This window comes from Cyclopterus lumpus, chromosome 9 (assembly GCF_009769545.1).
Source record: "Cyclopterus lumpus isolate fCycLum1 chromosome 9, fCycLum1.pri, whole genome shotgun sequence".
In the NCBI taxonomy this organism is placed as follows: domain Eukaryota; kingdom Metazoa; phylum Chordata; class Actinopteri; order Perciformes; family Cyclopteridae; genus Cyclopterus; species Cyclopterus lumpus.
In genome coordinates, this window is record NC_046974.1 from 11,573,858 (window position 1) to 11,597,813 (window position 23,956).

At 40.2% G+C, this 23,956-nt stretch overlaps 1 protein-coding gene across 4 annotated transcripts in view; it reads right to left on the reverse strand.

Moving 5' to 3' along the window:
- pbx3b (pre-B-cell leukemia homeobox 3b) overlaps positions 1–19,412 on the reverse strand; it is a 54,753-nt gene extending 35,341 nt beyond the window's left edge. For 3 of the 4 annotated variants that reach the window (XM_034541750.1, XM_034541753.1, XM_034541752.1), the window contains exons 1-2: positions 19,201–19,397; positions 18,529–18,602 (exon numbers count right to left, since the gene is read on the reverse strand). In XM_034541750.1, coding sequence (XP_034397641.1) covers positions 18,529–18,602; positions 19,201–19,397 — 271 coding nt within the window. Of the gene's footprint in view, positions 1–18,528; positions 18,603–19,200 lie in introns of all 4 variants that reach the window. The other variant, XM_034541751.1, reaches the window with a different exon arrangement.
- Positions 19,413–23,956: the final 4,544 nt, after the last annotated feature.

A 23,956-nucleotide genomic window follows, 5' to 3' on the forward strand; every position in this document is an offset into this window, starting at 1 on the left:
TAATACAACAGCTTGCTAACTAAAACAGCTAGTTTAATAAAAGAGCTTGGTTATGAAAACAGCTAGTTTAATAAAACAGCTTGAAAACAGCTAGTTTAATACAACAGCTTGGCTACGAAAACAGCTAGTTTAATAAAACAGCTAGTTTATTACAACAACTTGGGTACTAAAACAGCTAATTTATTACAACAACTTGGCTACTAAAACAGCTAGTTTAATACAACAGCTTGGTTATTAAAACAGCTAGTTTAATACAACAGCTTCGCTACAAAAGCAGCTAGCTTACTAAAATCCATCCACTGTTTTAAACTCCACAACTGTTATTCTGGAGCATTTTTCAGAAAATCCAACACACTTTATTAAACAATAAACAGACTGGAGAGAGTGTCGGTCCCAGTGTCAGCCAGTCAGCAGTCTTTTCAATTCCTGCCACGACTGAAATGGTTAAGGGCACATTAAGCTGTTTTGCTCAATGGCCCTTGACCAATATAAAGAACTACTGAGATAGCATGTTCTGATTTATGCCCTGTGAAGACATTATGAATGCATGCAAGCACATGCATGAACACCAACACACACCGTCGCTAAAAATAAGTAAATGTAAAAAGATAGATAGATGGATAGAAATAGATAAATCAAATAGAACATAATCTGTAAGGCTAACTGGGACTAGTAATAAAACGTATAAAGGACTAAAACCGTAAAATTGCAAATAGACTTTTCATTTATTTTCAACACAACCTTTTGTTTGTTGGATCTAAATTATAGCTTGATTAAAGTCTAACAGAGGGCTACAGTAAATCGTGTGTGAATGTTTGCCGCAGTTCTTCTCAAATGGGAAATATTGATCAGTATGATTTCCCTGGGTACTAGGGAGCTGTAGAGGAAGAGTGAGAGACGTTATTTAAGGGACATGGAGCCTAAGTTAAAAAAAAGGAAAAAAAAGAAGAAAATAAACGTGACATTATGGTCTATGCCTTGAAACATGACTTCGTCTGAGTGGCCTTTGATGGTAAGGCGAAGGTAGTTCATCATTGTCTGCATGTGAACCAGGGGGGTGGTTGTCTTGTGTTGATTTTACATTATTAATTTGAGACACACAAGGTCATTGGGGCAGCTATAGTCATGAGAACCAGTTGTTATCTTAACACAGCTGTCGGGCTGAATCTGCATTGACTGATTATGCCATTGATTGGTAACACTGTGAGAGCCTTTAGGATACTACTCTGAATTTAGAGCCTTTTCAATGCCATGATTGCATTTTGGTATAGAAAACAACCCCTTAAAACCGGCCCTATTATTTGTATTTTACAGTCTCTTGCTACTGTGTTAACTACCATCGTAGCTCCAAGAGTATTGTATAACCATGTCTCAGACACCTTCAATCTGCTGTAAGCAAATCAAATGTAAATGTCAAATTGTTGCAAACATATGCTAATGCAGGACAACCCTCATGTGTGAGGAAAAGGGGGGTAGAAACTAAATAGAAAATAAACATTACCAAAACTGTGAAATCTTAAACAAAGGGGGTTGAATCCTGAGCAGCTGGCATGGAATGAACTCTTCTGGAGAGGGAATGCCAGTTTCAGAGCGCCCCGAGCATCGATTTGGAGCCAAGGCAGTAAACAGCTTTTATCAGCAATAATGATGGCATAATCCCAGCTAAAGAGGAAAGTAGCATATGGTGCAAAGCTTACAACTGCAATCCCAACAAAGTAGGGGGGATTTTCATCACTTTGTCCACTTGAAAGACACTCTGACAATTCTTTTTTCCCCTCCTTCCAAGGATCATAATATACACCGTAAAATTAACATAACTTGTGTAAAATACAGACATTTCTCTCATCCGTTGACTCTAGGCCAGTCTGATTTATGGATCTCCACAATGTAAAATTGTACTGCAAACACTATAATAATATGTATACATGATAGTACATATAGGCTTTACAAAGTGACAGGCATTGCCCTACGAGCTAGAGGGAGTCACTGTGATTCTGCATTATAAATATGCATAAAGATGAATGATAACTATAGAAAGTCATCCCACAGCCGCAAATTATAAATTAATTTCAAACAGTGCATATAGCCACATTGAACTCAAACAATCTTGGCTGCAATGTCTTTATTTCAGTTGTCATTTCTATCCTCCTTCATTAGAGCTATCAAGTCTTTCTTTTGATCAGACAACCAAGGCCAGGAGACAGCTCTTTTCCAGCTCGAGTGCAACACTGCCAAGTAGCACTCTAGACCGGCTTCAACCTCTGTCATTGATTTTCCTCCAAGCTGTGACCATTCATTGTTTGTGACATTCTCTTGTCGGCTCTTTAACACCCTTCAACCAAATCAATTTCATATTTTTGTCAATGCCTTGCAACTGGATGAGCCAGATGGGAAGGGACATCACATGATTTAGGATGTCGATTTTCTGGCAACAGTTTTATCTGCAGTTTTTACAAGACTTAGAAAGCTGGCACGATGGGTTTATTTAAAGACATATAAGACAAATAAGCTGGCATACAATTAGTTGTTCATCGATAAGTTGATTGAGTCAATTCATAATTTCAGTCAGTTGTTATGCATGAATGCCTTCCTCCAAGCTTCCTCCAACTTGTACTAATACAATAGTTTACTGCTTTTCTTTGTCTTATATCTTAGTAAACTGAATATCTTTGGAGTCGAGACAGTAACAGTAAATTATTGAATAATTAACTAAAGTATTAGTTAAATCACTACATACTTGTCTCTGCTCCCAAACAAAAAGCTGTGGAATTTAAGTTTGCAATCATCAAAGCTCAGAGGAATATTTATTGATTTGTTTTAATGTCAGCTATTTGTTAACAGTTACCATGGGTATTATCAGTTAATCATTTATTGTTATTGGTATTTTCGGACTTAAGTTTACACACAATTCGACAGTTTAATAGTGAAACCTGGAACGGGCAGATTATTTGTCTTGGTGTTTTGTAACACTCTTTGGTGGTTTTCAAAATTGTACACCTATTTATAGGCAGCAGTAATAGCAATGTCAAAAGGAAACCAAACAGCAAACCGCTTCTTCCCTCAACTCTAACAAATTACTTAATGTATTTTTTGCGTCGTCATAAGGCTTATAGACCATATGGCTCTGCCCTCTATTATTCTCCCAATATCACACACTAACAATGACAACAATAATAGCACTAGTGACCTTGACTCCCCGTCTGGACTCCAAGAATAATATTTGATAGCAATATTAAGTGCAACAATAATGAGATGAATATTCCCCATTTAGTGTAGACAGCTTTAGGACAAATTCTGAAGGGAGAGCTGCCTGCTGCAGCAACATGCTGGTCACTCTTAGTTGTCAGGGCTGATTTATTGCCTCCTAGCTGTTCAATTTCACATTTTGTCCTCGTCATATCCCCGACTCATGATCATTCTGCACTGACCCTTGTAGGGCAGGCAGGGAATATTGATAAAACAATTATCTGCTTGCCGTTCATTTGATTTTCCATTTCAATTACGGATTGGAAGAGGCAAAAAGAAAAGATTGCAGCATTGATTTTTTTCCCCTACCTTACAACAGGAAGGAGGCTTTGATGGGATGCTTTGGTGACATGGAATACAGGCAGGGGAAGTGCACAGTAGCTTTAGGCGCTATGCTTCTCTTTTGCTGTTGCTTTGCTTTATGGACCGTTTGTGAATTAAGTGGGATTTAGCATGGCCAACTAATAGCATTTTAAAATGTACAAAGACATACAGACCCATCCCATTTATTTTGTTATTCTAGACACATGCATCTAATTTGACTGAAGGTTATCTGACTGATTATTGATTTTTCCGATTCAAATGTGATGAGTGAAATAGGCCGGGCTTTTCTCCATGGGGGACCAGCATGTTCACACTGTTGCTGACCTGAGGTAAACACTGTATGTGCTGTGCACTCTGGAGGCCAAAGGACCCAAAGGTCACAGCAGTTTGTCAGCGACACCATTCCACTCTCTCCCCCTTTCTGATGGTCTGCCACTGTCTATTTGTCACTCTTAAATGACAACAGAGTTGCATCATACTTGTGTTTCCTGCAGCACTGACACAATGCTCCACCACCTCTACATTGTGCAATAATGCACTGTGATGGAAGGCGTAGTGGGGGTACGATTTAAAGGCATATCCCAGAAAATCGCCGCTGTCACAGATAAAAGTAAACCAAATGTCGAAAATACAGAAAGGGATTGAATTGAGGGGAAAGTGCATGTTAAATGATGAGTTTCTTTAGAGCAAGCCATGTCAAATGAATCTATTACCACATAAAGTAAATAGATTCTTCTGTAAATGATTTGGAACATTGGTAATGGGTAAAGACCTAATGGGAATCCTGGTAAAATAGCCTTTGGGGAGCCTGGGAAAATCTGCCTCAGTGAAGTGGCCGGCACTTGGCCAAAACCCTGTGTAAAGGGGGTGGGGGGAGGGGAGGCAGGGGAGAGACTTCACAGAGATGACAGAAAGCAAGAGAGGGAGACAGACAGAGACGGGTGAGAGTGAGAGAGCAAACTCTCAAGGAATCTCCACCCATGGATGATGTTAAGTTCCACTGTTGAGCATAATCGCAAAAAAATGCCCAAGACTTGAAAGGGCTGATGATAATGCTATTGCTGTCCAGTGATCCAACACGGTCACAGGCAGCAGCAGCAAGGCACAGTGCTGTACGACTTCCTATACTGCAGTCCGCTCCAGCGAACACGGAGGCTCCCAGGGGATTTCACATGGCTGACCTTAAATAAGTTTGGCTTTGATCAAAGTTTAGCACGATCGGCCTGTTTGCTACAGATCAGGGGATCAGGGAGATGAGACCTGGGCTAGGAGGTCCTGGCAAAGACTCTTTCCCAAAGCTCCAGTGCACCCTTCCAACACCGGATTATGTTGGGCAATTAAGGTAATGAACTGGCTAACGTAACAGCACATAATGATCCTTTTTATCCTCGTTCTCTAAGGCGCCTCTTGTAGTCTCTCTGACACATCTTTCTCTGTATCACTTAGAAATAGCTTTGCATTCCGTTTTGTGTGCTGCTGGTTCCCAATACAAAGGTATTGCAGGTAATTCAAGTTGAAAGAAGTTATGTCTGTGAGTAAAACAGGACAGTGATCAGGAGTACACAGTGAAGCTCTTGTTCCTGGTTTAGATAGAAAGGACAGGCCAGAAGATTGAGCACAGGCTTGGCCTAGGAAGCAGAAAGCACCTGTGTGTACAGTGTGGTCTGGTGTGGCTTACAGACGGGTGAGCGTCCAGTCTTCGCGTCCATCGCGTCTGCCTCGTGTGAAAGCCTGCATTCCAGTTCCCCCAATCAACCTCCCACCCTATCAGTGCACAACTTGTCTGCCTGCTCCCTTTTCATTTGAACACATTTTCTAGCCAAAAATTTCACTTCAATCTCACCTCATCTCTCCATACTACATTAACCCCTGGCAATTGCCTTCCAAATGACCCCATTAAGCTGTAATTGCCTCAGCAGGCCTGCTCCCTCGCTTGTAATTCTGTGCAGCGAACCCACCAGACGTTCCCCCGGCATTGTTTCATGTTCTGGCTCCCATCAGCCAGTTCAGACGCTGACCCTCCCCTGCACCCCCTTCTACTCCCCCACCTCCTCTCTGTCGCGGCCGGAGCTGTTGGTGTTCACCACTAGCAGTGCCACTGGCAGACTCTCCTCGTTTTCACAGTGAGCTCACACAGGAGGCGCGGTGCCCTCACTTCCTCCTCACAAGCTACACTCACTGTCAATTACACAAGCACATACACTCACTACCAGAGGCCCTAAACAAAATAAACCTCAACCTGGCCTTTTATTATGTCATTCTTCTGCCTTCATTTCATAAATACAGCACTTATCTGTATGACTCGGGATGAATACTAGAACATTTTCTGAATTTCTCTTTGTGTCAATTAGATAATTAATTGTGTCATAATGTTTGTATGTTAAACATGTATGTTCAGTTGTCATTAGGATGCTGTTGGGTGCAAAGAGTATAGCCAGCGATGACACCCGCTGTAGCATCGCCCAGCACAACTTCACCTTTTCTGTTCCCACTAGGGAGCTGATGTCAAGACTGCTCAACTTTTTGACGAAGGACCCTCTGTGGATAACTAACACACAAATGCAGATAGGTGGAGGAAGTGATCCTGACAATGATGTATTACAACTAGTTGCAGGTGTCAAAAAGAAGACGCGCTGCCAGCCGCTGTCATGCATGCATTGTATATATGCATGCATGCATGCATGCACACGTCTGTGTCCCTGCATGTTTGTTTTTTCTCAATGTACGTCCCTCTGCACATTGTGTGTGTGTACATGGGTGTGTGCACTTGTGACTGTTTATGAGGCCTTTAAGCCTTTACATGTGACCCGGGGGGACTCAGACTAATAATCCATTCAACACTCCCTCTATCTCAAGCAGCACATCCTCCCTGCCGCCCATAACAGATTGGTTAGCTCATAAAGGCTCTCCGCTGCCACAGACTCACACACTGCCTCTTCTGCCAGTCACCCTAGTCACACAACCCTCTAACATATATTTATATATATATATATATATTAAGCTCTTTAGAAATGTGGAACCACATATTGACAGAATACAGTTACATTGATATTCCCTTTTTTTTTTTTACGCTGCAGCAATTTCCTGTGATTTTAAATGTGAATTGAAAATTAATTCTAAGACTGAGATACAAAAGCTCTCTCTGAACATACAAACCTTCAGAAATGCTTTAGATCATTTGTTCTCATGTTGCCCGTTTATTTAAATTCATTCTTTTTCCTAAGCAAATGTTCCCAGGAATATCAAGGTGTTTTTGTTGCAAAGCTCTAACTGATCCAGGGGGATTTGCTTCCAACAGCCTGTCTCTCCCTCGCCTTTCAACACAAAACTCTGCGCTCCAATCAAAATGAACCACCAGGGACCCCCCTTCCCTCCCCCCTGAGCTACGCCTGCTCCGAGTGCTGTGATAGCAGCCTCTCTGCCATTGATCGCGGAGTTTAGCACTGAGCATGCATGCCACCGTTAGCGGAAAAACAAAGACCTCTCTCCCTTTAATAGTGGTGCACGCGGTTAATGCAGCTAATGTCGACTGTTTTCCTCTGCCCTGAAGAATGAATGAAAGAAAGCAGATAGCAATTAAAAAGGTTAACGAGGGTGCATGTCGAGTCACAACTCATCTTTTTCACACAAATCTTTTTACCTCATAAACAGATTGATATCTTTTGGGGTGCAGATTCACTTGCCACAAGTGATAAAAACAGGCATTCATGTCTTACTTATAATTGTGTTCCACATAGCAAATCTAATTGTAGACACTGAATTCAAAAAGGAAACATAGCTTTATTGATCCACCTAAGACAGACCAGGAGGATCTCATGAATTAGGAATGAGATAAATCACCATTAACCCCAGAGAACCCAGCTTGTGGTCGACCACTGACATACCCCACTGATCTTTTTTAAAAAATATAATCGGGATAATTCTTCCTGGCAAAGTATAAATATAACTTCAATGAATACAGCATGTGCCTGTTTATTTAATCAAGGGTTGATTTACTTGTGACAGAGAATAAATTCTTCTATTTTCTGTGAGCCTCTATAAAATTGCCATCATTTTTAATTAATTCTTAATTAAAATATATTACACCACAGCTTCTGCCCATCTCTCTTGATATTCTAACATAATCAATTCAGAACCATTTACATATCATTAATTAAAAGCTTTCCTCTCTCATCCTTAAAATCATAATGAGGGCCGATTCCTCATTAGTAACCTATAAGGGAGAAAATAACAATACAGTAGAGAATGGATGGCACATTCCACAGTGAGTCCTTTGTTTCAGTGTTTCTGAAAAGCATTATTTTTACGCTTCTCAATTGGATTTAAAAATTACTGAGTCAATTTTCTAGACATAATGAAAATATGTGAAGCAACACAGGCTCCCTTAGTATTTATTTCTGCCTCCATGCTGCTTAAAACAAAGTCAATCAGAGTCATCAGTTGTAACAAATTTGGACTAAATTGTATTCATACTGCAGAGAAGTACAAAGTCCCGTTGTTAGCAGTGCAATATAAAGGGAAAAAATATAAATTTAGAATATAAAGTATGAATCCGAGACAATTATCATACGCACGAATTTGATTGTGTTCTCTAAATAATACACCTGTAAACAATGATTCTGGACCAGAATAAATACATGTCCTAACCTTGGACTTTGTTTACAATGAGCCTGCACAAGAAAAAAAAACATGGCAGTTTGAGTAACAAACAATACACAAATGTAAAAGCCAGTTCAGTACTTGTTGAAACATGTCATGACTGCATAATTCAATTTCAGTGCACATTTTAAATGCACCTATGCAAACAACGGCCTAAGATCATTTAATACCCAGAATTAAGTGAAGCCACCACGTGTGTACTATCTTTCCATCTTGAGCTCTCTCTTAAAGAAGAGTAATAATATCAAGTAATGATAGGTATTGTTATGCCGAGGATCAGGCATATCCTGATTTTTATCGCCTGTCTCTCACAGGTGCTCCGGCGTTACTTGTCAGGACTACATGTCTGGGTCTTCCACATGTCAGATAAAAATCGCTGCACTTGGTTTTTCGGCAGCCTGACAGCAATTTATTTGAATGTTTTGTCACACTGGTGTTGGTGCATTTTGTGTGGGCTGCTCACCGGAATGGCAACAGCTCGTAGCTTCCTGACACTTGTGTACAAACACACACACACACACACACACACACACACACACACACACACACACCTACTTGCACACAAAAACACAAACATACACCTGGACTAACACAAAATCACAGATGCATACTGCATGTGCTGCATGTCTACTTTGGATAATTAAAACCTGTGTATGTAAAAAAGAAAAAAAAAAGAGTGTTGCTTCATTATTATTTAACGCCCAATATAACTGGTGACACTACATCGTTAGCATACTTTTAGAAATACACATTTTCATTTACACTTTTGTGACCACAAAATAAAAATGTCACACCATCCAGTAAACAGTCAACATTCTAAGGTGAATAATGAAAGAAATGTATAGTCTACATTTATATGTAAAGCTACTTATTTTGTTTCTACTTTTCTACCTGGTTTAACCTACGTCAAAACAAATAACACACTTGATTTAAAGCATGTTAAACACAAACCTCACTGCAATCTTGTGATTCTCTGAGCTGGCATGGAATATTGAGTAAGTTAATGAATTCCTCTCAAAGACAGGAACTCTATTTTTACACCATGATAATTAAAGTACGACACAGTTATAATTTACAGCCCTCGCTTAATTGCATAGGAAAAGTAAAATGGGAGAGGTCTATGAGAGGAGATTAAATGTGTGTGTGTGTGTGTGTGTGCGTGAGTGCGTGCAAAAAAAACGAGTGTGTGCTTGTGCCCCTCTTCACTCAAGAAGAGTGAATGTAAAAGAGCTTCCTGTGCATCTAAACAACGCGGGCTGTATCTTTTAGCATCATGGAACGTATCGAAGATTAGGTAATGAAATATGCACTGTCCTATTTTTCTGCTACCAGGCCCTTTGACAAATCGCGTACAATCCAAAATCTCCATAAATCACTATTAAAGACAAGTATATCATCACCAGCACATATATCTTCCACAGCCTGACCCGTAGACTAATGAGAAAAGGCCTAGACTATCTTGTCTGATTAATTAATTCAAAATGTCGGCTGTTATTCAAATGTGAGGCTAGTGTTATTTGAATAACACTTGACAGCAACGCCTGAAGAAATAATTTCTGGCTGCTGCGGCATTACTGATGATGGCTCATGGAAATGTTAGAAGCCACAGAGTATTTTTTCCCTCTTCGCCAGTCCTTTTGCTTTCCCTCCCTCACCTTCTCACTCATGATAGCTCCAAGAAGTATTTCATTACTTCAACCACCCCCCCCCACCCCCCTCTTTACAATTATGGCTCTTACCGTTTTTTTCCACGGCCTGTCCTTTCTCTGTGTTTGCATTCCCTCCCAGAGCCAGCCCAGAACTACAGGGCAGCGCTTTGGCTCTGCAGGAGACATGCTGGCAAAGAGGAAGGTCATGGTTTTTACAACTGCAGCTCCCCAATGCTGACAGCCCGTGCTGCCAAAGTGACACACTCTGTTTGGCTTTCCCACGTTCATAGAGCTCCACAGCACTTCGTCTTTATCACGGGGACGCCACACACACAAACACACACATTTAATCAGCCTCAGAGCTGCATTCCCTGTCAATGTGCGACACAATGATCACCCTTACCGACATAATCGCAAATAAAACAGAAGTGGAAATTATCCTACTCGCTGGTGCATTTTACCTTATTTTTTTGTGCAAAACCCAGTGGAAAGGGGGCAGGGAAAAAAGACACTGGAGAAAGAAAACCATGAGCGTATGTGCTAGGGCCTAGGGGCAGTGCACACCCCTCTATCGCTTCCCTCATCAAGCATGGATTCTAATCAGGGCTGGGGAGATATAAGACGCTCAGTCATTAAATAAATTAACTCTGCCACTCCATGCTCTCCTTCAACACCCGCGAGACGCCTGCCGTGCTCTGCATACTTACAGAGGCTCTGAGCATCACGCACCTCACCTCCACGCCACAACCATCACACACACACACACACTTAAGAACTACTCTTAAATATAAAAAAAGAGCGAAACCACACCTCCTGCCTCTCAACAACTGATGTTTACATTCACATGAAAATCTTTCACATAATTGCATTTAAAGACAATGCAGGAAATGTCCCACATATTTGCATGAAGAAAACTAAGTGCACACAAGTGATAAATAATCTGTGTCGACCAATGCTGATTCACAGGGTTGGTGAGACAGCGTAGACATGGTTTTTTTGAGGATCTGTGCAGCGTGCTGCCATTCATCAAAAGGAAGTGCAGTGACGAACAGTAAGAGAGCTCAATGTCGGCTCGGATCACTGACACAAACAATCAAAGCTGACACAGTCTTCGTATAGCACCTGCCACTCCAGCAACACAAATAGATCAATATGAGGGGAACTCATTCACTGTTTGAAACTCATATCCTTGCACCCACATCATCTTCCAGATGTAAAAAAGTGCATGCTTAATACATATCAATCACTCTGACGGAGAAAATGCTTATTTGAGGAGCCAATGTGAGGCAAATACGCCATGTCAGCAGTATGTCCGCTGTCAAAACTTGCCATTTGAATTTTCAACCGCATTGTGGGGAGACAAATGTCCTTAGAAATCCCTCACATTGCAATTTATATCATTTTAATGCACGCTTTAATTCTCCATTACTAAGAGAGGAAGTACCTGGGAGGGTGGAAACACATTAGAGAAAGTAAGAAATGAGCAGAAGGGTCTGGGGATCTCTCTAGCAGACACAATTAAATATTCATGTGTCTCCTCCTAGGACACAACAGATACAGATCATTATCATGACAACAGCACACCACCATTTTGTTCACACGTTTCGGCTCCAAATCAATGTGTGTGTTTAAAGTCCATATGCAAAGAAAACTCAGATCACTTATCAACTCTAATATTAAAATGAGAACTGCTTCATTTCACTTCAAATTATCCTGAATGAGGTATGAAAAATATGTAACAATCAGCTATTAATTATTGCCATTGAAATTATGAGCAGTGTGGTAAAGATATACAGGTAGTGTCTCTGTGAGCCAGATGCCATGGGACAATACACACCGGCTACCAATGTTAGTGAATCATTCCAAAATTCATCACAAGCGCTGCGTCCTTTCCTGCCTCCTGCTTTGGGAAAAGGCAAGAGAAGAATAGCAGTAATGTACTCTGGATGACCTCCACTTTCTAAACTGAGGAGAAACCTTTTTTTTTTTTCTTGCTTTTGCTTTTGCTTTTCAATCCCTATCAAAGAGGAGCAAAACGGAGGGACAGCATTCCCCTGCTCGCCGTCATTAATCATAGCTTTCTGGGAGCAAGCGCATATTAATTTCTGTCATCCCAAACATCATTTGGTATTGTTATGCCACGGCTTAGTCCTCATTCACCAGCAGACGCTGGCCGTTCCTCCTGGTTTGAGGGAAGACAGGGCCTGTGTGGCTGTGTTTCAGAGCAAGAGGCCTTTATCCCTGGGGCTCTGACACCAATTAAGCCATTTCACCGAGAGACGAAAACAGGGCCCGCCGTTTCACTGTAACATGAACCAGCACCTAGCTGCTGGCCCCTCGCCATCTTTCCACTACTTCAGACACAAGAATATACTTCAAGGACTTAAGAAAATAAAATGATGTTTGTGAATGGTCATACTTTACTGACCGCTGACAAAGTTAAAAAAATGAGTGATTTTCAGGTGTTGTGCACTGATCACCAGCAGTAGCAGTCCAGCTTATTCATCATTACCGCCAGGAACAATATTATTTTCAATTATTCTAAATAAATATTTAAACTCACAAACAATTTCAAAACAGTGTGATAGTATTTTGCCATGACTGACGAGAAAAATGCTCAGTGTGCAGTTCCCTTTGTATCCCCATGCTCCCTTTATTTTTCCCATAGTTGCCTTTTGGCAGGCAGTAGAGTGCAGCTAGTCTTAGGGCTAAAGCAGAATAATGCAAGGTTTGTTATGAATTAAATATTAGAAATCTTAACACAGCAGCCAATAAGAATTATTTGCCTTATTAAAGCAGCAGAAGACGCTGATTAAAATTTCATTGCATTGCAGTCTTTTTTCCCATTTCTGCGTTCAATTTATCATTGTAATGTATGAAACATGTGGAACAATGGCATATGGAACAATGGAAAGACAGGCTTTTTTTCTGCTTTTGGAAAGCAATCGTATGTAAAGAAAAGAAAGGTGACGACAACGTATCCTTCTGTTTTTGTCAAGTAACAAACTGCAGACTGCTGCCGTGTCAAAATGTCACAAATTCAATTTTAAATTTGTACATTTACTGAATTCTGCCTCTATCACTTCCTTTACAGATATCCATCACCTGTAGGAGTGTCAGGTCCACAAAACAGTCATGATAAAATACAAGCATTTGCATTAGCTTTCTAATGTATGTATTATTTAACTATCTCCAAAAACATGTAAGTGACAGTATATCCATCAAAATAAAAGGATACGGGAAAGGTTTCTCGAGCAAAAGCAAAGAATTGCGACAAAAGCAGGATTGTTTTCAGTGTTCTTGTACTCACAAATGATAGGTCATTTAGTTGTCCACATGTAATGTGTACAGAGTAAATGAACATCATGGTGTCTACTGTCCCATGAGGAAGACTCTTCCCTGAAACACTAGAGCTAATGAAATAGGGACCTATAAATAGCAGAGTCATTACTGAGAGAGGACTTGCTTTGCACCAGTCTTTCACTCTAACCCTTTTTACACTAATAACCGGCTCCATGGCATTACATAGACTCGGCCATCGTGTGACACAGTAATGGACATCATAACACGAGAGACTGGGAAAAGTTCATCTTAAAAACTATTTATTTTCCTTTTTTTTCTCTCTCTTTTTTTTTGCTGTAAATAAAAACAGTTAACTGAAAGTATGCAGTCTTACCATAAGCCTAATATATAAAATGACATATTAACACGTGTTTCTCATAATCATAAGAGCATTTTTTTAATTTTCTTTCCGGTGCCAAAAATTAACAAAGAAAAAACTTTTAGTTTTTGTAATTCTGCCACATGAAATTAAAAGTGTGAAACATGAAATGTGTGTTGTTGGCATTAACTTCAATGCATTGTCCAATTTCATATTGCAACTTCTGGAAAAGAAACATTTGGTTTAACTATGTGCGGCTGGTCAAAGGTCTTTTACTGTTTTGACAAGAGTGCAGCCCCAGTGATGCATGAACAAAATCCTCGGTAACTCATGCCGACACCACAACAAGTTGTATCGTTCACGTTTAATCTATTTCTACAGGGGGTCATAGTTTGATCCAGCTTCTCCCTGCCTGCTTCGGGTTTATATTTCTACATTCAGCGACAGGCAAACGCTTCAAAAAGCAAAAGGGGCATGCAAAGAGTCTCAAACAGACACGCTGCTCGACTGCTGTAAACTCATTTCAATCAATCCTTCCTCTTTGCATCCCAAGCAGCCTCTGCTGGCTGCCACCGCCTGAAGATAACTATTTCACCACCTCTGTCATGCCTAATTAACAACTCAGATGTACAATTCAGAATTTTTGCAATTAACCTACTAAAATATTGTTGGAGGATGCTAATTGTTGTGCCAGTTGCCATAAAGACTCATTTGCATAACGTATGTGCAAAAAACAATTATGAGCTGTTGATCGCGTAGGAGCCGGCAGAAAACGCTCGGAGCGACGGAGGGGGAGCGAGAGAGACGTTTGCAAGATGGGTGCTCGTGAGTGCAGATGGAGGGACAGCACTGAATCACCGTACAAAAAAAAAACAGATTTGAGGAGCCGTGTGTGCAGAGACCAGGCAGCACCGGTGCAGAGGTATCTATCTCCTCAGTACGAAAGCATTTAGCCTTCCAAATGAAACTGATGGATAAACTCTTTTCCCCCCCTTTTCCTCTTTGTCTGGCTCGTCTTCTTTTCATCTTTGCTGATGGGTAAATGGAGGGTATTTGGGAGCTACTTAGATAATGGCCACATCTTCCCCGGTCCCCCTCATGCTTTAGAGGAGGAAGCACTAGTGGCCCTGCCATTGAGCCAGTCAGGAACCCAGCTGTGTGCGAGCCATTCGGCACAACACTATCTAGTCACTGCAGCCGCATCACTGGGGCTCTCTGAGACAAAAAGCAGCCAAAGTCAATTGTCTCTCCTGCTGAATAGCTTTCTATTCTCTGTCATGCATTTACTTAGTGGAGCTTTTTCAGGACCGAGAAAACCCCGAAGGTAGAAAAATCAAATCAAACTCAATATTTGTTCTATGTTCCCTGACTTGCAAGTGGGATTATTTTACTTTAGCTGCAGCTGCTATACTAATGATAATAATAATACTTATTATTATTATTATTAATGATAATATTTGTTATTATTATACAATTATATTAATAATATCGCAATTAGAATAAGAGAAGTCATTCACTTTTTCAGGGATCATTGAAATGAATGTTTCCTGTAGATTTCAGAAATGCTTACCTCCTCAGCCCTAACTCTATTTACTCCAGGTAATGCTTTTAGTCCGGCTTGCATGTGGTTAATTACAGGCTCATCCTGAACTGTATTTAATTAACACAGTCTTTCCTTGCTGAACATTACATATAACGCAGACAAACTGATAAACATACATGAACGCATGTTTAGCGTCTTTCAGAAGCCAAATCAAACATGTGCAACAAAACGCCGACATCGGCTCGGGAGTGTGCGTGTAGTCCCTCCCTAATCCACTGCGTTAAACACTGGATCGGAGCATTTATCAGCCTGAATCCAACACACTCTCTCTCTCTCTCTCCCTCCCCTACCTCTCTAGACCCCCTGTTTCTGAACCTGACGAGTCAAAGGTCAGGAAAACAACAAGTCAATACGCAGCCAAAAGAAGCGCCGTGCAGCTGAGAGAGCTGTGGAGAGGGCTAAGCCTCTCTGTGGCACTCCGTGATTTAGCCTGTAATAGTTTTCTGTAATCTCTTTCTATTGATTAAACCTCACATCAAAAAGGAGTCTTGCTACAGAACCTCTCTTTTTCTGGTCAGAAATACCATATGGAGGTAATCTTTCACCTTTGTTATTCTTGCCGCTCCGCTCCCACTGCTGCTGCTGTGAGCCTCTTCTCTAAGCACGAGAGCAAGACAAGGGAGTCGCCAGCAGGATGAAACAAACCCAGCACAGAGGAATAACTGCAAAGCTCATCTGAATCACAGGCAATTTTCACTCAATGCATTCATTGTCTTCTCAGGCAGCCTACAGGGAAAAAGGGTACATGAATGTATCCTTTGTCCTGAAACAGTTAGAAACATTAAAACAAAACATTTTAATTCCCTTTTTATATATATATATATATATATATATATATATATATATATATATATATATATATATATATGTTTTAAAAGAAAAATCATCACACACTGAAGGACAAAGAACTCCACTTGCCAACCGAACATCTCATTTAGCCTTTCTAAATGCAAAACCAAGAACATTTTGGGGGAAAAACCCTCCTGCTAAAAACACTCAATTTAGTGACAGGCAAATGACTTCATGCTGCCACTTAATCTCATTTCTTGCATAATGCTCTCTAATTAGCATATCAAAGTGAATTAATACTTCTAGGGCATTAGCAATGCAGAAATATGCTGTAGCTCTACAATAACAAGTTAGAAGAGTGCCGGAAACTTCACAACACCCTGCAATGGCAAGAAAATGCTCTTCTTTATCTCTACAAGAAAATCCAGAGTAAGATTCTTCTCACCACTGATCACAAAATAACACTAAAAGCTTTGAAGCTGAACCCTGAACTCACTATTTATCTGGACACGAGACAATAAGCCTCCATAACATGCACGCAGTAATTACACCGATGATCCTTGGACCGCTTTCAAATGTATTATTAAAAGTCTAGACCAGCCAGCGGTGGATCCCATGGCTAAAAGACAGCGGCCCTTGTGCCATGTGAACGGACATGAAAGGGCCGAGGAAGCCCTGTGAACGATGCTGCAGAAGCCAGTCAAAGACTCACTGTGTGCTGGAAAAACAGGCCGGTCAACAAGGCCACCAGACCAGCTGAGCTCTGTCAATGGCTAAGAGGGGGAGGCTGTGACTCTAAACCACAGGTTAAGCACGCACGCACGCACACACACACACACACACACACACACACACACACACACACACTTGTTCTCCCTCTCCTCCACCGTCTCATCTCTTTGTCACACTCACTTATTCCCGAGCACATAAAAACGTACCTGTGAATATATAGATTTAAAAATAATGTTGTCATTTTCATTTACTTTTTTATGCACATTTAGTGGCTTATTTAAACTTGAGAGCTTGGTTCACAGCAGAAGCATTTAAACTGGAGCCGTCATGCAAGTTTCTACTAACAAACTGGTAGATCACCTAGTTAAAGTAACTTGTAGAGTAATTAAAACAGGATTTTAGTCCGACGTAGGTTTAGAAATAAAATCCCTTTAATATTTTTTGCTCTGACGACTACATTTGAGAGATGCAGCAAAGCCTCTGTACTGGAAAAGACTTTCACATCAAATCAATGGTCACATACAAAATAAAAGCTGGCATCTTGTGTGATGTGCGATCTGCAGCCTCTGTTTTTTCTCGCTCTGTCTCTTTCATTATGTAAACTCAACAGGCACACACACGCATGCAAGCACACACACACACACACACACACACACACACAAAACAGATAACCTCGGCTAGACTGTGGACACTCTGCCTGCCCCTATGGACGCCACCTGTGTTGGGGAAGTTCATAAACTTTTATGATCTCTCCCAAGCCAATTTCCTCATAAACTGCACAAAGGTCACAAATATGACAAGCCATCAGGTTTGCTAAATTACACCAAACACACAGCACTGTATTCTTCATGTATTTCCTTTTACTGAGAAACAGTCAAACAATATACGTATAAAGTAAATAGTGATGGAAAGTAGTTTGAACATTTAAAGCATTGGTTCAATAGTACTATATTTCTTTTTTTCATTAACAGGACAGTCACATAAATATATGGCATAGTCTGTAAAAATCTTTTATCAATATAAAATCAATTATGTTTCATTTAATAGTTTTAAGAGAACCAGTTTAGATTATACCATAAATATTATGGGGAAAGTGCACGGAAATCTGGCTGTATAAAAAATATAATATATCAAAGTTTGGCCTTTAGAAAAAGTCATGAAAACATTGGCTATAATTTCAGCAGTCTCTCATATATGTGTTAATGTGTGGAGATGCAATGAAGGTTTCCAACACTGGTTATAGAAATCTGCAGACTTGAAGCTCATTAAAAGCACATGACTAATATGCAGCTTTTTTTCTAAATTAATTTTCAATCATTTTCTTCAAGTTGATTCTATTATTTTCATTTACATTTATTACATTTGTAGAACAGGAGCCTGAATGCAATTGCCATACAATTATTGATTGAGAGTGTTTTTGCCTTCATATGTTGAAAAGCTGGCAATTTGTGTCAGGTTATAAAGCATGAATTCATTGGGATCTCAGCTATGCAGAGCATATGCTGCGGGATTTCCCCATCCTGTTCGGTGCCAGGGCAGTGAGGGTGAAAGCTGGGGCTCATTTTCTGTTTAAATCCAAGCAACCAGTGCTGGAAAAAGATGCTCCTGACAAAACCGTGGGGGGAAAAATAAATTAAAAAATCAACCTCTCCTATGACAACAAGAGTGTTTCTGTGTGGCACAATGACATAATTAGAAAAAAAAAAGTGATTGATTAATTTGGCCAGAGGTCTCCTGTAACCTGGATGCAGGCTGCCATCGGATCACTGGGAGGTGAGAATGTCTGTGTGTGCTATTGTCCTGAGGGTCCAATATTATTTTACATTGAGATCATATTCAAATATGATTTTACACAAAGATCTTACCTGTCTTTTCTTTGATTTCACAGAGAACGCTGAAGAGTGCTGGTTTCATTCTGTGACAGTTCAGTCCATGTTTCCTGTTTCAGTATAAGACAAGATACAATACTGAAATAAATTCACTGATAAATCACATGTTAGACATAAAAAGTAAATGGATTAGATATTAGGTTTAGTTGTCATGCCTTGAAATGTTCCAAACCAAACGTCTCTTAAAAGTTATAATTTGCTACTATACAGTAAACATAATTAAAAAGTATTGGTTAATCAGGTTAGATAATGTTATATAATGTCAAATGACACTTAATTTATATAATAAGCCTACTGACAGGAGCTTCAATTTTCCAGCACAAGTTATAGTTTGAAGATATATGAACATTTACTAGAAGACATGTGTGCACACAAACTTTTGCAACAATACAAGCCGGTTCTGTTAGCACATAAGCAGTTTAAAAACAATGCTGTTGTACCCTCCGTGACAACTTTCTCATGTGTTTATTATTTTCAAGGCAGTAAATACACCTCAGAGTATGCTTATCATTAAAGCCACTTTAGCCTATTGTTATGCATGAGGGAGTTAAGTTAAGCGGGCCACATCTTAATAATGATGCGTTCAGCGTTTGTGCTTTTTTTAGGAGGAAGGGGGGCGAAGTTAATAAAACATATAAATCAACCAACTTTGCTTGCGCCTCGTCCAGACTTTGATCAGTTATGGTCATTATTTGATGGAGAATGTCACCAATGTCTTGTTTTCTTCCGTCTCCGTCTGTCCCATCGTGTCCATGTGGAGGCGGCAATGCCATGCCTCCTTGTACCGAGTGGCCGGCCAGACTGACACCGCCGATGGACTGCATGATCCGGGCTTGATCGTCCATAGTAGCCGCTAAAGAGTCTGTGCACTGAGCCACACAAATTGAAAAACTCATATACGAAATCGGTTATAACACGTGCAGCAGACAAGAAGGGTTCACGGCTGTGATTCTTCAGCGACACAGGCTACACACGTTTGTTTAAAAAAAAGAAGCCTATAACACTGAGGTTTAAGCGTAAATCGTGTCCAAGTTGCTGTCCTCTCGCTTTTTTACGCGCGGTCCAAAGTGCCAAAACGCGTAACTGTGTTTGTAGAAAAATGCATAAATCTGGTTTCTTCTTCTGAGCACTTCTTTGTCAAAATTGATGGTCCATCGTATCCGCACGAATCCTCATGCCAATCTGTCTTTTCTCTGGGATGTGACGGGTAGTAAAAACAGAAACGCTCCTTGGTGATCTCTCATTTATTTGCGCTCTTCGTGGGATTCCCGGCGCATTCCTTCTCCAAAATGTCCAAATCCTCCTAGTGAAGCACCGGCAACAAAAATATCCAATGTGGAAATGTGTAAACAAATAAAAAATCTTGCAGGTGTTGCCAACTATAAATGTGCAGAAATGATTCCTGCGACAACTGACAGCATTTAAAAAAAATACACAATCTGCGGCATAAGGTGTCCAAATATGTCTATAAAAATATGAAATGTAAAAAAAAAAAAAAAGTTGGGAGATTACGGTTTTTAAAAAAAAAAGCAACAACGAGAAGAAATTAATTAGGACACAACGCTGTATACAGGCGATGCGCAAAAAAAATATCTTGCCCTGCTGAAATTTATGAGCTCCAGCTTCTGCCTGTGTGTGTTTTATGTTGTTTGATGGCAGCGGTAGTGAGCGATTGACAGTGTGCCAATGCCACTCACTCAGTGCAGACGTGTCAGAGCAGGGAACAGGGGTAGGGAAAAAAAAAAATACAAAATACGAAATGAAAATGCACGCTCCGCCCTGCAGAGGAGGGGTCTATATTCTTGTCACTTCTCGCCTGAACACCGAAAAACAAAATGTTAAGAGCTAGTACTTAGGATGGTGATTATATTGATGAAAGCACGGCAGAATCCCCTCTCTCTTTCTTGCGGCAGCGACAGCAGGGTATCCTCGTTTCCTCACGCGTACACGTGCAGCTATGTGCATATTATCTACCAATGATAAAGATTTAGCCTTGCAACAACAGAGGCAAATGCATAATGAGAGTTTAATACAGTTTGATGTAGAACTGCACAGCCCCTTGTAAAGCCTTGGTTCAAGCCAGGCAAGCAGCCGACATGTTTATATTATTGGAAAGTAAAGCTCCTCGACCAATCGCAGGCGAGAATGACGAAGACTGACGATCAGTGTGTCCTATTACTGGCAGATACATGACGCTGAAAGCCCACCCACTCCATCCCTCCATTTTCACACTGCTCGCACAAAAGGATGGGAACTTCTGATTGGTCGTTGCTACGAGTGACATCTATTGCACAAGCAGGCGGCGCTGCTCGGTGCTCCTCCGCAGTTGCTATGGCAGCAGACAAGTTGTTGAGCTGGATGCAAGGAAGCAAATCTACCGTGCACCTCTCCAATAAACATATAGATGGTTAGTTTGTAAGGAAACAGATAATACAGGGGGTCACCTTAGGCATTTCATTTCCATCACACAGGAATAAAGAGACAGCTTTGATTGTCCAACACTGGAGTTTTACAGACCTGGAGGTTGAACTTCTGACGAGAGGTATTTATTTTATTATTAGATTTTACCATAAAGTCACAAAGTCACCATACACAGTATATAAAGGTGCTCAACACTGAATGCACAGGAGAAGTTTGCCTTCAGGGTTTAGTTGAACCCAAACATGATCTTTTCCCAAACCTCATCAAGTGATTGTTGCCTCAACCCAGAGAAAAGTGAGGCCAATGTGGAAGTGCCTTAAACTTGCATTACCTTTACTGACCAGCAGGAGGAGACTGCTCTGGTTGCAAAAAGAAGTCAGATTGGATAGAAGTCTATGAGAAAATGAGCCTACTTATCACTTACTAACTCAGTAACATTGTTAACATGAGTTTATGACCTCAATCGCTAGTTCCAGGTCTTCTTTATGACAACATTATGTTCATTTCGTGAATCATGATCAAATTTAGAGTACAATAGAGGATAAAGCAGCCTCATTACGACAGGTCACTGCCACAGCGTCGCTCCTCCGCAATATGAATATGGCCACTTACGTTAGCTGGTTGCAAAAAACAAGTTGTCGATGGTTGAGGTACAGAACTCTGAGCTTCATTAACCAATGGGTGATGTCACATACATTTTAGGGGGATTTCTGGGAGAGAACTCTGGATTTAAACTTCGCCCATGTGCGTTAATTATGAGCATATCTTTTGCCTCCATACGGCTCTCAAAACAGCAACGGCGGCTAGAAACTAACGGTGCTAACAGTACAGCAAACTGCAGGATTCGTTGTGTAGCGGCACGATTATATATACAAAGCATATTACAACTCTCTTATGATCAGTCTGGATTACAACACACTGCTAAAGAGTGTGACCTGACTCTGCTCAATTACTCCTCTATATCTTAACATTGCAAATACTGTTCTGCCACCTTAATGCTTTGAATACACTTTATACCTTTAATAAGAACAATTTTACTGCTTCATGTTGCCTACTGTTTGCTCACAGAAGACATGTTATCCTCCAGTAGCCTTTGTGTATGTCATTTCTCCCAAAACTAGGCATCAGGGAATCAATAAATGTGTGTAACCGCCTAAAATTCCCCTTGAATAAATGTGCAGTGATCAGCATTATCCCTGGTAGCTGTCTGCAACACTTTTCCATCTTTAGTTTTTAATTTCAGCCTCTCTGTTTGATGTTGCACACTGACAAGCTAAACAGAAGTCCTGTCAAACGTCATCCTCATGGACTGCAGTTTATTCTGAGGAACCTGATCTGCTTTATTGTTTGTGCAGTCACGGTGGCAGTAAGCACTTTCTGTGGATTTCAGAGGTCTTGTTGTTGGAAGAAGTTTTATTCAGCCTGTTGATTATGTTTTGTATATTCAATGTTTTCAACAGTCAGAAAATCGACAAAGCATCATTGGGCATCAGTCTGTAATTGTCTGTGTGCTTTATTTTACAATATTAATTTATTTTGCAATGGCAGCATTTGGGTCAGATTTGGCTTGACTGCTTTCCAGCAAAAGAAAAACGGAGGAAATACTATTCACAGGATTGTTAAATTAGTCAAAAATAATCGGAAATAAATACGATGTGGTTATCCCCTTCAATTAAATTAATTGAAAAGAAAACACATCTTCAGGGTGACAGGGTGACACATCTTCAGGGTGACACTGACAGAAAAGCTACTGGTTTTATGAAAAATGTACATCTCTGACATGGAAGCTCTACTTTCTTTATGGTAATTATTCCAGAGTATTCAGTATTTTTGCAGTGATGTTACAAACAGTACAACCCATAATAGAGTTTAATTCCCTTTTCTCTGTAAAAATGGACATGATCTCCAATTGTGATTGGAAATCGAATTCAATTTCTATCAAATTCTATAACATTTTCTCATTATCACAAAATGATTATTCCTTTAGAATACTGAGTTAAGTGTCGTCTTCATGATATTGCGCTGGTATTGTGATCCTCTGAAATCATGCATGTTCTTCTTGGTCAGTATAGATGGATCATTGTTCACCAGGTCTCAGGAAATGTCTCTTCTCTTTTGAATTATGTGTTATTAGATTAATCTTCAGTAAAGGAAGCACCTTTTGCTAAAACTCAGATACAGTGAGACACTCCTTAGAGTAACTCTTCAACTCCCTCACTGGAGAACAAGTAGAACATGACCCTGCTGCTATCTGTCTGCTTAGTTTCCAGGAACTAGATGACATTTAATTTGATCTAGAATAGAATAAAACATAATGAATACAAATTAGTTGTATAGATTAAATGCTCAGCATCATGTATTTGTCATTAAAAAGCAACTTGATGCACGCAGACACAGTTATATGACTATGTTAAACTCTGAAGTTGGTAATCATAATATTACAAGATTTCAACATTTGAAAAATGAATACAGATTGTCTTTAGCAGTCTGTGTGGTTCTGCTCATTCATTTGACCTTGAAGTATTAGAGCAACACACTCTTGAGTTTAGTGAATGGGAGTCCCAGGACTACTGCATTTATCATTGAAATACTGAGCTGTCAAGTCACACTCCATACCTGTCAAGAGGGGCTCAAAGGTACAGCTTCTGCTCCTCTCCTCTGTTGCAGTGCATGATTCTTCATTGCATTGCATAGCAGGCCTATTCGCCGTTGTTTTCAGCCATATGTCAACATAATTCATTTCCGTATGTGACAGCTCCCGACAGTAAGACACTGTGACGCTACTAGTTCAGAAAACCTTGTTTACATAACCAAGAGGTTGTGTTATCCGCTGTATTCTGTGCACTCCATTTTGAAAACCGTATTGCTGTAAATCCAAGAAGTCCTGAAAATGCTGCAGGTCAGTTCTTTGAAGATGTAATTTGACAAGTTGCCTCCACACACACTGCATATATGGGTGAAATAAAATGACAATATTTTTACA